General features: G+C 38.9%; 1 protein-coding gene across 1 annotated transcript; it reads left to right on the forward strand.

Moving 5' to 3' along the window:
- Positions 1-13,386: 13,386 nt before the first annotated feature.
- On the forward strand, positions 13,387-15,441 carry LOC109188557. Its single transcript, XM_019339202.1, has 2 exons — positions 13,387-14,782; positions 15,194-15,441. Exons 1-2 carry the CDS (start codon positions 13,387-13,389, stop codon positions 15,439-15,441), a joined length of 1,644 nt encoding a protein of 547 aa, XP_019194747.1.
- Positions 15,442-15,801: the final 360 nt, after the last annotated feature.

Here is a 15,801-nt window from a genome sequence, read left to right on the forward strand (position 1 = left end):
GACTCCGTGGTATTTCACTACTCGGCTTATGTAGGCTTGGGCTAGTTGCGTCATTGTCCATGTTTCCTTCATGGCAATGAATCGTGCCGTTTTGGTCAGCCGATCCACTATGACCCAGATTTTGTCCTTGCCGGATCTTGTTGGGGGTAACCCTCCGACGAAGTCCATGGATATGGAATCCCATTTTCCTTGTGGTATTTCAAGGGGTTGTACGAGCCCCTTGGGCTTGCATCGTTCAGCCTTCACTCTTTGGCAATTCAGGCACCTGGCCACGAAATCTGCGATTTCCTTCTGCATGTTTGGCCACCAAAACGTTCTCCTTATGTCTTGGTATAACTTGTCACCCCCTGGGTGGACCGAGTACGGGGAGTTGTGTCCTTCCTCCAAGATCCGTTGTTTCAAGTGAGGGTGCGTTGAGGGTACACACGACCTCCCTTTGTAACGGAGGCTGCCGTCCGGGCGTGCTTTGAAGGGGCCTTCCTTCCCTTGGGTTAGGTCGTGGCGGATCTTATCTAGTTCCGGGTCCTGGTGTTGCCCTGCTTTGATCTCCTCGAAGAGGGCGGGTATGGCTTGCGTGTTGAGTAGGTAGGCATTGGGGCGGGTTTGTCCTTGCTCTATTATTTCCAAGTGTAGTTTTTGGAAGTCCTTGTACAGTTGGTCCGGTAGGACCCACGTGGTGTTGAGGGAATGGTTCGTCTTTCGGCTTAGGGTGTCTGCAACGACGTTGGCTTTTCCCTCGTGGTAAAGGATGTCTAGGTCGTAGTCTTTTATGAGTTCTAGCCACCTTCGTTGTCTCATGTTTAGGTCCTTTTGGGTGAAGATGTACTTTAAGCTCTTATGGTCGGTGTAGATTTTGCATTGTACCCCGTATAGGTAGTGTCTCCAGATTTTTAGTGCGAAAACGATAGCGGCTAGTTCGAGGTCATGGGTGGGGTAGTTTTCTTCGTGGGTTTTAAGTTGCCTGGATGCGTATGCTATTACTTTCCCTTTTTGCATCAGCACGCATCCCAACCCTTTCTTGGATGCATCGCTGTAGACCTCGAATTCTTCCGTTCCGGCGGGGATGGCTAGCACGGGCGCCGTGGTTAGCTTGTCCTTTAATTCTTGGAAGGCTGAGATGCAGTCGTTGTCCCATCGGAAGGGGGTTTCCTTTTTCATGAGTTTAATGAGGGGTTGGGCTATCTTGGTGAAGTCGGGTACAAACCTCCTGTAGTAACCGGCCAGGCCTAAGAAGCTTCGGACCTCCGAGAGTGAGCTTGGCGTGGTCCATTCTTCAACGGCGCGAATCTTAGCGGGGTCCACCCTGATCCCTTCTTTGGTTATTACGTGGCCCAAGAAGGCTACGCTGTCTTGCCAGAATTCGCACTTGGAGATCTTAGCGTAAAGTTGGTTTTCTCTGAGGGTTTGTAGTGCTATACGAAGGTGCTTCTCATGCTCTTCTTTATTTCGGGAGTAGACTAGGATGTCGTCAATGAACACAATGACGAAGTCATCCAGGTGAGGTCGGAATACACGATTCATGAGGTCCATGAATATGGCGGGTGCGTTAGTGAGGCCGAAGGGCATTACGGTAAACTCGTAGTGGCCGTAACGCGTTCGGAAGGCCGTTTTCTGGATGTCCGGTTTGGCTACTTGGATTTGATGATATCCGAATCTCAGGTCGATCTTCGAGAATACCCCTGCCCCCTTAAGTTGGTCGAATAAGTCATCTATCCGGGGAAGGGGGTACCTATTCTTTATTTTGACTTGGTTGAGTTCCCTGTAGTCGATGCATAGGCGCATGCTCCCATCCTTTTTCTTAACGAATAGTACCGGTGCTCCCCATGGGGAGGTGCTGGGTCGGATATAACCCTTATCTAGTAGTTCCTGGAGTTGTGTTTTCAGTTCTTTCATTTCCTTTGGTGCTAGTCTGTAGGGTGGTTTAGAGATCGGGGCGGCGCCCGGTGTGAGGTCTATGGTGAACTCGACCTCTCTGGCCGGGGGTGCCCCGGGGATTTCGTCCGGAAAGACGTCGGTGAACTCGTTTACCACTAGGATGTCTCGTGGTTCGAGTACTTTGGCGTTGAGGTCTTCGACTGAGCATAAGAAGGCCTCGTTTCCTTGGCCCAGATACTTCTTAATTTTCATCATGTTTACAAGCTTGATCCCCGGATCCTGGCGGATACTGCGGTATGACACCCTCTTTCCGTTTGGTCCTCGTAGGACCACTTTCTGTTCTCCGCACAAGATTTGCGCTTGGAATTTCCCTAGCCAGTCCATGCCCAAGATTACTTGCACCCCATCCAGTTGGAACTGGATTAGGTTGCTGGGAAATTCTACTCCTTGAATGGTGATTATCACATGCTCGTACATGCGATCACATTTTATGATCTCGCCTGAGGCCACCTTGACTTGGAGCCGGACCTTGGTGCTGGCGTTAAGGTTGAGCTGGGTGGTGAATTCGGTTGCTATAAATGAGTTGGTAGCCCCCGAGTCAAATAGTATGGTGGCTGGGGTGGCGTGCACTAGGAAAGTTCCGGAGACTATGTTGCTATCTCCGACCCTGGGCAGTCGGCGCGATGGCCCGGCCCAATGGGGTGGTTTTGAGGTTTTTAGGCTCTTTGGTGGGAATTGGGCGACTTCTTTCGGGCTTCCTTTTATACCCCAGTTGCGTCCCTTGGGGCGGGTTCGTTACCTGTTGTAGTTGACACGCCTTGGCGTAGGCCTCTCCGAGGGTTTTTGGTTCTTGGGCGGCCAAGGCCCTCTGGTGTTTGGGGTTAAAGCCTGCTAAGAATTTCCTGACCTTAATCCCCTCGGTGGATACTAGCTCGGGGGTGAGGCGAGCCAGTTGGCAAAACCGTTGGTAGTATTCTGAGACTGGGGCTATCCCTTGTCTTAGGTGGAGGAATTCCTCGCGTGTGGCGGCTTTCAGGTGGTTGGGGTAGAACCGTTCTCGTAAACGTGTTTTTAGGCCTTCCCAGTCAAATCCGGGGTCGTGTTCGTACGTAGGCCCCTCATGGGCCCACCAAATGTCGGCCTCGTGTCTGAAGTAGAAGGAGGCTATCCCGACTTGGCGGTGTTCGGGGCATTGGGTTGCCCTGAATACCCTGTCGAAGGTCTCAATCCATTCCTCGAGGGTCGTGGGGTCTTCGTCTCCCGAGAAGGTGGGCGGTTGGTGTGCCGAGACTTGGTGGTGGATTTCCAAGTTCTCGTTCGCTAGTAGCGGTTGGGGAATGACGGTACTTAGTGCCTGGGCGATTTGGGCCAGGCGTTGTAGATTCTGAGTCAGGAGTTCCTGAGTAGGGTGTCTTGGTGTTCCTGTCTGTTTCTTCTTGGGTGCCATCCTGGTGGTTAAAGATCGATATTATTTTGTGTTTTCACCTTGATGTAATAAGTGGAGGAGAGTTTCTTAATATTAGGGAGGGATGAAGTGAGGGGAGGTGATGTGTAGGTTTCTCAGTCTCACCGCGCGTCCTAAGATTCCTGAGACCTATGTTCCTAAGTATCTAGAGTTCAAGCCTAATGTCCTAAAGTCTGGTCCTACGAGTCTTTCCCTAGGGTCAAACTTAGGCTCTGATACCAACTGTAACACCCCAGATTTTCAAGACATTTAAAAACTTATAATAAAGGTAGAATCTTATTAAATCCCAAGATGAATACAAGCGTTCGGGGTGCTATGCCACACCTGGGCTAGAGAACTCAAGTGCACAGGCTAACTAACTAATATCCTCAAAGCGTAAATACGTAACTGTGGCACGCAGGACAAAAAGGGAAACTATCTACTTCTAAGTTCTAGCGCACTCCAGTGACTTAATCTTCTGTGCCTGAAAGCCAAATATATCTGTTCAGCGAGAGATGCTGGTAACCCACTCCAACGCGTTGAAATACAATACATATAGAGATATATATAGATATACGAAAACCATTTTGAGCATGAAGATATATCCTACGAACTCTAGCTTTAAAACCGGGAATGACTCGACAGATAAGGCCAGACACAAGCAACAGTTATAACGAGCATATGCAGTTCACAACGGATAAGGCAGATAAGGCAAGCATAAACAATGATCATAACCCAACATGAACAATCCCCAATATAAATCCCATAGTCACATCCCCCAAGACACTTATAATCACAACTCGTCCATGTCACAACACATAACACACTTTGTTGGCGCCACAGGACCAATCGCATGCCCATACATGAGGGTCAGCGCATATAGCTCTGACACGGCCCCGCAGCACCCTGCCCAGTATCGCAACACGGAGGGGTCGATCGCAACCGACCGATGAACCGCAGCTCATCATAGTTTTTGATCGCAACCAAACAGTGGACCGCAGCCCAAGAGAATGTCATCTGACCGCAGCCAGGAAAAAGGACGAACCGCAGCACGCATAGAAACGTTTGATCGCAACCAAATGGTGGACCGCAGCCCAAGAGTATCAATCTGACCGCAGCCAGCTTCTGAACCGCAGCTCAGGATAACCAATCCGATCGCAACCGAATTGGGGTAACACACATATAACACATAGCAAGCACATGCAACCCACATTACACATTAGGAAGGGGGAGAAAACGTATAACAAAACCTATGCGTGATCCATCACTTACTAAGAATAGTCCTAAGGGGTTCATACTTCTTCCACCTAGGTCAACGGGATACCAATTCAACTAGCATGCAATATAATAGACTCATAAACCTACGAACGGTACCCGAAACATCAAACTAGACATAGGCACGATAAACGGAGTCTGTTGGGACACCACGGGGAACGGGGAACATCAAACGGGGAAGCCGGGGTCCCAAGTTGGGGAAATTTCCAGCGGGTAGCCGGTGGGTGGGGGGGCCACCCGCCGGCTGCCCGCCGGTTTTACTATTCCGGGCAGCGGGTCGCCGGCGGGCAGCTGCCCGCCCGCCGGCCACCCGCTGCCAGGCGGTGATTCTCGGCACCGGGTAGGTGGCGGGTCCCCTACCCCCCACTGACTCTTTTTCATCAATTGCGCCCCGGGAACCGTTGTGGAACCCGAAACCATGCTTAGACACTTTGCAACGCAATTAACGATTAACACGTAGACAATTAACGGATCAAATACGAGAAACGTACGGCACATAACCTATCATGCTTTTCTAAACATAATCGACACCCAAACATGCGATTTCCCCACCCGATACACCAAGAATAATATCATACGATACAACCTAGGGTTCTAATCACTTTTATGTCAACAAGAATACGATTCGCCTTCTAATTGCAAGATTCGGTAAGGATAACACATAAGCATCAAGAACATCACACAATTATCAAGAACAACACATAATTATCAAGAATTCCATATAATCATCCAGAACACCATAATTATCAAGAATCTCCCAATATCAAGATTATCAAGATCCCTCATGGGATCATCACGTCAAGCATCAATAATAATCAACAGATCTCGCCATTCACAATAATATGGGGGAAACCCTAAGGGGGAATCATAGCTATGAAAATAGGTTTTGTTGAGACATGGGTTACCTCTTAGCCTTAATTAATTCCTTGGCTATGAAGGATCTTTCTTTAAGCTTCCTTTGCTTTCTTGATTTCTCCTAAGGGGATTCTTGGAGCTCTTTTGGGGTGGTGGGGCGTTATTGCTGTGGGAAGTTCTAGGTGCCTCCTAAGTCCCCTATTTATATATTTAGGAGTCCTAATTAGGAACTAATATTATAGGCTTGCTAATTCTATTCCTTTTGGAACTAAGGGTTAGGTTTAGGGGTTGGGTTTATATATAAGGGCCCATCGACTATGGTGGGCCTTTTTCCCTAATTAATCATTATAATTCATTCTTTCTCTTGGGCTATTAATTAATTAATTAATTGGTTTTAGGACTCGTAACACGGGGTGTTACATCAGAGTTGGCATAATCGGTAGCCAGATCACTAAACTCTAATTTCCTCAAAGCTTGTTTCTTCCTCCTGCGTACAGTTCTTTCAATTTCTGGATTGTATGGCAAGACTTCTTTGTTAGCAGATCGAGTTATAGGCATAAACCGTTAAAGATAGTGTAGCAATTATGTAAAAGTAACGAAAGAAAAGAAAATTATATTTTTGATGATTTTTTTTGGGACAAATTAACGAGAAAAACAAACAAATAAATAAATAAACAAACACAAAATAAGCTAGAAAATTTCCCCGGCAACGGCGCCAAAATTTGGTGAGCTGTCGTAGGCTCCTAAATTAAAACCTTACAAACGTAGTAGCGGAAGTAAGGATCGATCTCACGAGGAGTAACTAGTTTAACTTTTGTGCTCAAATTAAAGGTAGGGGGGTTTGGAATATATCGAGAGTAAAGATAAAACAAAAGATAATTTAAATAAACAAGAAATTTAATTGAACGAATAAAGCAATGAAAATAATATATCGAAAACACTTATAATAGGAGACCTTGGTTAGTAAAGATCCACCACCGGAATTCAACACTGATCATTGATTAATAAAGTAATTAATATGCAATTGAATATTTGTCGTGAAATTATTTCATTTCTGTTTTCCCTTAGTTGTAGGTAAATAAAGCACAAGCGGTTTAATTATCCCTAACTACTAAATAATCTAAGACAAGCGCTATAGATTTAATTTAGTAGCAGCAATAGGAACTAGGAAAACCGACAAACTAAATAACACAAGCACAAGCGGTTGCATTTAATTTAGGAAAATATTCTGCCCGAGACCAATTATCACTAAGCCGTCAATAATTAACCTCAGTTGCTACTGAATATTAGAATAATTTGTAGCACAACATTATCTAATATAGCAAATAATTATATCAAATAAATAACTAGTAGGCCTCCCTAGCAATTAAATGATACAATTATTCAAATAACTTAGAAGAATATTTAATACTCAAAATGCATAAAAACATATATATAATAAAGTTAAATAAATAACCTTACAGCGTTATGAACTCCGGGGCTTCAATTCACTAAACCAACTAGAAATTAGCCACAAATGGACATTGATAACAACTTCAACGAATACTATAGAGGAGGGAAGAATGAACCAAGAATGAACGATTTATAAAAGGAAACTCCTACTATTTATAGCATTCTAAAAATAGGCCAAATGAATTTCAACCATCCAATTTTGCTAATTTTTCTCGCTGCTGGACATGGTCTTCCGGAATTGTTGCTTGTAGTCTGAATAGCGAAGTTCCGCTCCGTACGTGTCAACTGCATGAAAAGATGAAGGAAATAAGAAACATAGATGTATTGTTTAAAGTTTGTTTTGTCTTTTTGTGCTAAGCGATTAACAATGGACCAAACATATATATATATATATATATATATATATATATATATATATACATACTAGTACAGTACGTAGCATATGTATTCTATATATATATATATATATATATATTATATATTATACATATATCTAGTACTATATTTAGCTCATTAGTTATTAAACTCTAAAAAGAACTAATTATTAAATAATATTAAATATGTAATGCAAAAATATTATAAAGATGTACGTAAAATATAAGTATAAAATATGCATATCAATGTTTTTCCTCAGACCTGACTCAGAACCCTAGATGGTGTATTGGTGTCTACTGAGCAGTTTGAGTACCGTAACTGAATGTGCTAACATCCAACATCCTGTATCCTATCAATCTAGGATCATATTAGGCACAGAGTTTGGTTGACTAACAACTACTAGTTATTAAGTCCAACCAAACCACTTAATAAGCCTAGTCAACTTGCACCACTTAATTAAGGCCCTAATATATAATATATAATATATATTATTAGGGAAAATCTTACATTCTCCCACTTGGTGCAAGTACTAGCACAACCTTCATCAAAGAACAAAACACACGAATCATAGCGATATGTCCTCTATTTAATCAGAGTAGTATCCATTATGGTCACATGCATTTTAATTCTCCAACTTAGATCCTTAATGAACAAACCCTATGTTTATTCCCGGTACCTTAAGGGATGTTTCTCAAAATAGATTATGTGCACAACTGAAGGAGAAAACGCATCCAAATTGTACAAAAGAGTACATTGTATGATCTCTAAAACTTTATAAGCATGCCTTAAGTAGAGATCTCTTAATGTTAGCATAATGCTAACTATATTCCATGACTTCTTTATAAGTTAACTTTAAGTACTATCTCTAACGGCTAAGAGCTTGGAGTTGACACGTCTGTCACTCCCACTCATCAAAAATAGACAAAAGATAGTCAAGTCACAGAAACATTCCAATAACTTAGACAATAAACCAAAGGTCTAAGTCCATAAATTTGGAATCTTAATCATACACCATAACTTCCCAAATAACTTCAATGTTCACTTTAAATGAACTAAACATAATGAGTCTTACTTATATGTCTCACAAAATTGTATTGAGCCTTACAAATCAAAATGGCCCAGGATCAATTTTGAAGAAACTAAAGACCCTATTAATCACTAAAGAATTTATTAAATGACAGTGCACCAAAAGTTAAATACTTTTGTTCTAATAAATTCATTAATATTGTTACAACATTTTCATAAATATGTTGCACAACCAAATGTTCAATAATTTGAACTTATGAATTCATATGAACAAATACAAGATTAATACTTGTGGAATATTTTGGACTTATTGCTTGACATACAATCTAATTTGAAATGTATGAAGCCAATAATTAAATCCAAAATCTTTAGTGGAGTAATTTAATGATCTTTTTCTAAATGATCACTCCCACTGATTAAAACATTCTTCAGCGAAATTAATAAAATGAACTTAATAACATACATACTCATAATTGATTTATTGACCAACTAACAAATGAAGACATAATTCCCCACCATTAGTTGGACATACTAAATAATCAATTTTGGTTCCAATTAAAGTCCAACTAAATAATGAAGATATAATTCCCCACCATAGTTGGACATACTAAAAAAAATAAAAAATAAAAAAAAATACACCTTCCAAAACCAAGTTAGAATTTGGCTCAAAAGATACATTTTATTATTATTATTGGAATCCAAAAGATGTATGTCAAATCACGTAACTTACTACAGTTAGTCTGAAGAACCGAGCAAGATTCGTGGATCAATTAATAAAAGTGACTAAATTTTGGGAAGTGACTGAAAAACATGTTTTTCCAATGCAAACCATGAAACTTAGAATTATAATTGAACTGAATTTATAACTCTAAGAAATTGTGATAAAATTATCATCTAATGGGTGGTGGGATTTATTGACATAAAACTTACATTTGGGCTAAAGTTTTAATTCTATTAAATCCAATTAAGAAACCCTTATGATAATAATTTTTCACAATTACTAAAGAGCCAGAAGAATCTAGTGACATAAAACTTGCCTATGGGCTAAAGTTTTACTCAATTAGATCCTAACTGAAAATTTTTATTTATGATGAAACAATTTATCAAATGAGTTGAAAAATCAAATGACATAAAACTTGCGTGTAGGCTAAAGTTTTACTCAATAAGATTCATTGCTATCATTATGATGAAGAACTTAAGAGATCATGTTCCTTTTCTTAATCCCTGTGGGCAAATTAAGAAATATGATATAAATTTACATCATAAAACTGAACTTCATGATAGAATTGGAAATTATTTACAAATAACCATAAAGTAAATAAATTGATTTATTTCTATCATCACTGATAAAACTACTAAACTACATTCCGATACATAATTGCCTGTGGGCTAAATTATGACCGTAGTCCAGTATTTCATCCTGATTAATTATACAAATATAACGAAATTGCATGTGGGCTAAATTTCATCATATTACATACAATTAATCACAAATGCTATGTCCAAAACTTTATGTGATCAAAATAAACCGCTTAATATATATAATTTTAACAGATTAAGGATGCTATGGCTACTCCCAAACCAAATTAAAATTATAAGATCACTAGACAATTATCAAATTCTTGCCTAAACTTTACGTGATTAAAACTTAATAATCTTAGGTAGGTGAATATGCTGTAACTATTCCTTAATTAACCAAGATGAAAACTTAAGAGACTTCAGTAAATTAAAGATGCTTTGGCTATTCTTTAATGAACCGAAATCAAATCACATTGGCAAGGAATACTTAAAATTTTGACAAACAAATTATACCAGATTGTGATGGGAAAATCTAAATATACTCCAAGGAAAGGTGGTTAGAGACTAAGTCTCACTGAAAACCAATTCCTTAGATAGAGTATCAATTTAAGGAGACTAGTGGCACAAGATGTTCTTAAGTCATGGCCATTAAAACTAGTATGTCTCCCCGATTCATATATACTTAATGTATAACTGTTTGGGGTATGAACCTAAAACTGTAGGATATACACCAAAAACTGTATGGTTCACCTATGATTAAAGCTTAAATGGTGAACTAAATTAGCGGACTAAACATGCTTAAATTCAGGCACTACCGCAACTAAAGTTTATGCATAAGTCCAACTTAAATAGAAACTAATATAATTCCATCCTAAATTTATGCATTACTAAAGGCATAATATTATGTGGTGGACAAATATGCACAAAATTAAACATTAAACTCATACATTCCAAATAAATTGCATAACTTAAAGCAATTTACAATATGAGATTTTAAAGTATAAACTTAATATTCAAACACCAATGAGTACAAACCAAAAGAGACCCAACATTTTGAATAATAATGTACTGAATATATACTTTAAAAATTTTTTAAACTGTAAGCCCATGGGAAAAAGTTTTAATGCATAAAGATCAAATTTATGATAAATAACTAAATTTACAAATTCAAACAATATCAAACCAAAAGGATATGCTAGCATTTGTAAATTAAAATCTCATAACCCCTAATTACATAATTAAACTTAATATTATGCACTTAATGTGATCGGATGCATAAAAATCTAAAGAGTATGAACCAACTAAAAAAATATGAATTTAAACCAAATATTCATTTATTCATACTTAACCAAATATGGGCAATCATAATTCAAAGAATTAAATGAATTATGGAATTAATGGCAATAGGCAATTGCCTAGCAAACATGTTTTTCCAAAATTACTAAATTGATTCAAAATCACTCTCCATAACCCATATAATAATATTATTATTATGAATGGCAAAATTGCAAAGAACCAAAATAGCATAAATAACCATAATAATATTATCACATTATGTAGGAGACTAAATATGGAAAAAACAATGATTAAAATCGCTAACATTTATAAACGTTTTCGGATAAAATTTTGAAAACTTAATAAAATTTGAAGTCCGAAAAACATTAATGTCAAGAACACTATTTTCTTAACTGGAATATTGTCACATAAATTTATATGAAAACAGTTCAAGATACATATTTGAATACCATAACAATATTAATGTCATTATTAATTAATTATTAATCGTAATAAGTGACATTATAATCACTATTAACATTAATAATAATGACAAATCAAAGTATGATAATGCACCTTTTAATGTTTCTATTTTTCTAAAGAATAAAATATGTGACTAGTCCAAATTAGCGGTTATCTATAACTTAGCATTAATTATCAATAATAACCATAAAAGATAATTAATGGCTAACCTTAATGATGCAAACCACATCTCTCCTTTGCGCTAACAACGATGATGATCCACAAGAGAAGAAAAACTCCAGAATTCTCCCATCTTCACTGTCAGTGTCAGTAGCCTCGATGCAGCGTCCAATGGTACATTTAAAAATTTATTGGTAGGACTTAATTACCAACCATAATAGTCATGTAAAATGAGGTGGTAGTCATACCAATGTACCAAATATAGTAGATTACCATGAAATAATTATTATTATGAAGAGGTAATAAACGAGATTAGCCCCTAAACTTAATAACAGTAATTAATAATGCCGAATTTAACTTAATAAATGCCAAATACTAATCTCAATTTTACCACATAATAATTAATCATGACTATTATGATACTTAGGGAGACTGAAGTTAGGTAATAACCAAATTACCATTATACTGACAATATACTAACTATATTGCTTTTGCCATAAATTAAAAACTTAATATTATTAGTAAAGCCCTGAAAACTATTGATAGATTAAAAATTAATCAATTTAAACAATAGTTTGTAATTCTTAATGGCCAAAATAACAATTAAATCATTAATCCTTAATGTCTCAAAACAGGCCCACCCAAGACAATAATTATAGCCCTTAATCACTCAAATTAGGCTCATAAACCTCAATGACCCAAGTAAATTATAACATGGATGAAAAATGATCTAATACTGAAGTAGACTCAAAACTTAATATTATTACCAACGATGAATGTCAAAATATGGTAGTTAGTAATAATTAAAACTTAATAAACATGTTATAATCTTTAAAAAAAAAAAAAAAAAAAAAAAAAAAAAAAAAAAAAAAAAAAAACTATAATTATTATTATTATAATATCAATCAAAATGGTGGGATCCACACTTTAATGACCCAAGATAGGTCCCAAATAGCTTGTTCAAAACAGGTTCTAAAGTCCCTAAAGACACATAAAACTAAAATGTGCTCAAATTAAAGGGAAACCAAACAAGCTGCTTTAGTAGGTCATAATACCTAGAATTGGTCAAAGGATCTAAAATTAAATGATATTTTCATAATGAATTTATGAGTTAATAATATGTTAAATCCAACCTTAATGCATGCTATTATGAATGCATAATTATATATAATAATAAAATAATTATTTAATAAATATACATAGCATGCTTGGATTTGCATATTAATATATTATTAACTCATATATCCTAAATAAATTGCAATACCTGAGGCAATTTAATATACAACTTAACATTAAATTAAAATTCAAACAGCAAATTAAAACTTAATATTTGCTCCAAATTGAATGATAATTTAACAATGAATTTAATACCAAAATTAATAGGAGAACTAAATGGCATTAATATTCCAAAATAAGCAATTACCATATATTTACCATTTGCCAAAATAATATACAATATTAAATATGGTAATATTAAGCCAAATAATTTACCATTTACCAAATTTAATATATATAATATATTATTAAATTAAGCAAGTACTATATATGCTTTAGCAGGAATACCCAGGAGGGTGACAGGGCGCAGGTAGCGGATTATCTTGGGGTGGTGCAAGCACCCAATTTTGGGAAATATTTGGGTCTGCCTTCCTTTGTGGGAAGGAATAAGAGAACTGTTTTCTCTTATGTGGAGGAGAAGATCAGAGAGCGGATTGGTTCGTGGAGTAAAAAGTTGCTTTCTCAGGCTGATAAGGAAGTATTATTGAAAAGTGTAGCGCAATCTATGCCTACCTTCTCAATGATTGTTTTTTTGTTACCTGAGACAGTTTGTCAGTCAATTGAGCAAACTATGAATAAGTACTGGTGGGGGAATGGAAGAGAAAGGGGAATACATTGGAAGGCTTGGGACAGGTTGTGCGTCCCGAAAGGTGGTATGGGTTTTGAAGAGCTTAGGGCTTTTAATCTTGCTGGGAAAACAGGCATGGCGTTTTCTAACAGACCCAGGAACACTCGCAGCAAAAATTTATAAAGCAATGTATTATACCAATTTTACTGATGCTACTATTGGTAATTGCCCAAGTTATTGTTGGAGAAGTATAATGGCAGTGCATGCAATGGTGGTCTCGGGGGTCCGGAGGAGAATTGGGAATGGACAGACAACTTTAATATGGGGACATCCGTGGCTGCGAGATAATCCTAGCACATTGATCCAAATAGAAATGCCAGAGCAGTTGAGAGAGGCACGGGTTGCAGGATTGATTGATTTACAGACACATACATGGGATCCACATATTTTATCTGACCTGTTTATTACTGAGGATGTGGAACGAATAAATATGATCCCTATTAGTCCTGATTACGAGGACTCATGGTATTGGATGGGTGACCCAAAGGGGACATATACTGTGAAGAATGCCTATAGGCGTATTGTGGGCGACTATGAGAATAACCCCGTGATGTTTGATAAATGGATTTCAATGTGGAAATTAAAAGTCCCTCCCAAGTGGAAGACTTTCTTGTGGAGATCCATATGTGATATTTTGCCAACAACCACTAACTTGATTATTAAAAGGGTGGAGGTGGACCCAATATGCCCAATGTGTGGTTTAGATCATGAAGATGTGTTACATGTTTTAGTGCTCTGTGAATATTATACACTTGTTTGGAATGTAACACAATTGCCTATCACTAATATTATTGCAGACTTTTTTACATCATGGCTAAAAGGGGCTTTGGCGGTCTTGACGGAGGAGCAAACCCGATTCATGGTAGCGGTGTTATACTATATTTGGAGAACCCGAAACTCAGCTGTTTGGAAGGGATCTATGACGCGGCCTACCCAAGTTGGCAGGGCAGCAGCCACAGCACTTCAGGCATACGGTGCTGCCCAGGATTACCGCACCCAACCGGATGCGGCGTCGGCGACATCAACCGAACCGGGAGGTGGCGGCCTGCGGTGTTACGTGGATGCGGGCTTCCGTCACGGCACGGGCGAGGCTATGTACGGAATATTACTAGTAGCGCCAGATGGCTCTTTTGTGGCAGCAAAAAATGGCAAGTTGCCGGTTTGCTTCTCACCACTTATGGCGGAGGCGCAGGCGTACAAGGAAACACTGTCTTGGCTACTTGAACGGAACAACACATCAGTAAGTTTACTCACGGATTGCATGGAGTTGACTACAATTATCCAGCACCATCACACGCCGATTCGTTCATACGTTGGGGTCACGGTTGACCAATGGAGAACACTTATGTCTTTATTTGATCGTATTACTTTAAATTATGTCTCTATACAGGTTAATTTACACACGCATACTTTAGCTTCGTTAGCATTTACACAGGATCAAGCTATGTACTGGGATTCTATCCCACCTAACGCTATTTCGGCTTTGATTCATTAATACAATCGCAAGATTAACCTTCAAAAAAAATTAAGCAAGTACTAATATGGTAAAATAATATAACTAATTGCATTTAATAAGGAAATGTACCAGTAGTAGTACTCCTCCATCTTCTTCCTGGAATGCCGCATGCCTCCGCCGGATCACTCGCTGCAACATAAAGCTTGCCACCGTCGACACAAAACCAGCAGCGGAGTCAGCTACGCCTGAGGAGGAGAGGAATTCGGGAGTCGCTGGGAGCCCAGCCTGGTCACCGCCTGCATCCTTGATTGTGAAGCCGGACCGAATGCGGAGAACCGAATCCGCAAGCTCACCCCGTTGCCTTTCCGCAGCGACCGAGAAGCAACCTGGCAACCATCTCTGTCCATGGAAACCGGTGAACAACAAGCTACCAGTCCGTCACCCATGAACCAGTCGCCGTCCGTCGCCGGTGAAGTTAACAGCATCACGGAGATAGAGAGTAACAGCCCATCGCCTGATGAAGAAGAACAAGCAGCGATGTTGCCCTATGCCCACCGCCGCTGATGCAATGCTTGGCTCGTAGTAGCATTAGTCATTAGATCAATTCGCCGGAAAAAAAAAAGGTGAACGACGACATGTGGCAGTAAGCGTATATGCAGTTATTCTTAATACTTGTAATTAATGAATTTTTAGCCATGCAAATAATCCAAGCAAATTTCAAAATAATTCTTAAGGCCAAAGATCCAATTTCAGAAGTGCAAAAAACATCATCCTGACCCGGCCCATGTTTTTATTTCCATCATCATCTTCTTCCTTTAAGCAAAGCAACAAAAAACCCCAGCAGCCATGCGGGACGTCCGAAGCAACGAGGTAGAATGGCAGCCACCCGGAGCCGGTGCTGCCTGGAGGAGGAAGAGGGTGACA

The sequence above is a fragment of the Ipomoea nil genome, unplaced genomic scaffold, assembly GCF_001879475.1.
Source record: "Ipomoea nil cultivar Tokyo-kokei standard unplaced genomic scaffold, Asagao_1.1 scaffold1436, whole genome shotgun sequence".
NCBI classification, from domain to species: Eukaryota; Viridiplantae; Streptophyta; class Magnoliopsida; order Solanales; family Convolvulaceae; genus Ipomoea; species Ipomoea nil.

What these genes read in the sequence shown, in the direction of transcription:
- LOC109188557 (XM_019339202.1), top strand. Translation starts at nt 13,387, where the DNA reads ATGGAAGAGAAAGGGGAATACATTGGAAGGCTTGGGACAGGTTGTGCG. An exon ending in ACTTATGTCTTTATTTGATC is followed by an intron (nt 14,783 to 15,193) that starts GTATTACTTTAA and finishes TTGATTGTGAAG; the next exon opens with CCGGACCGAATGCGGAGAAC.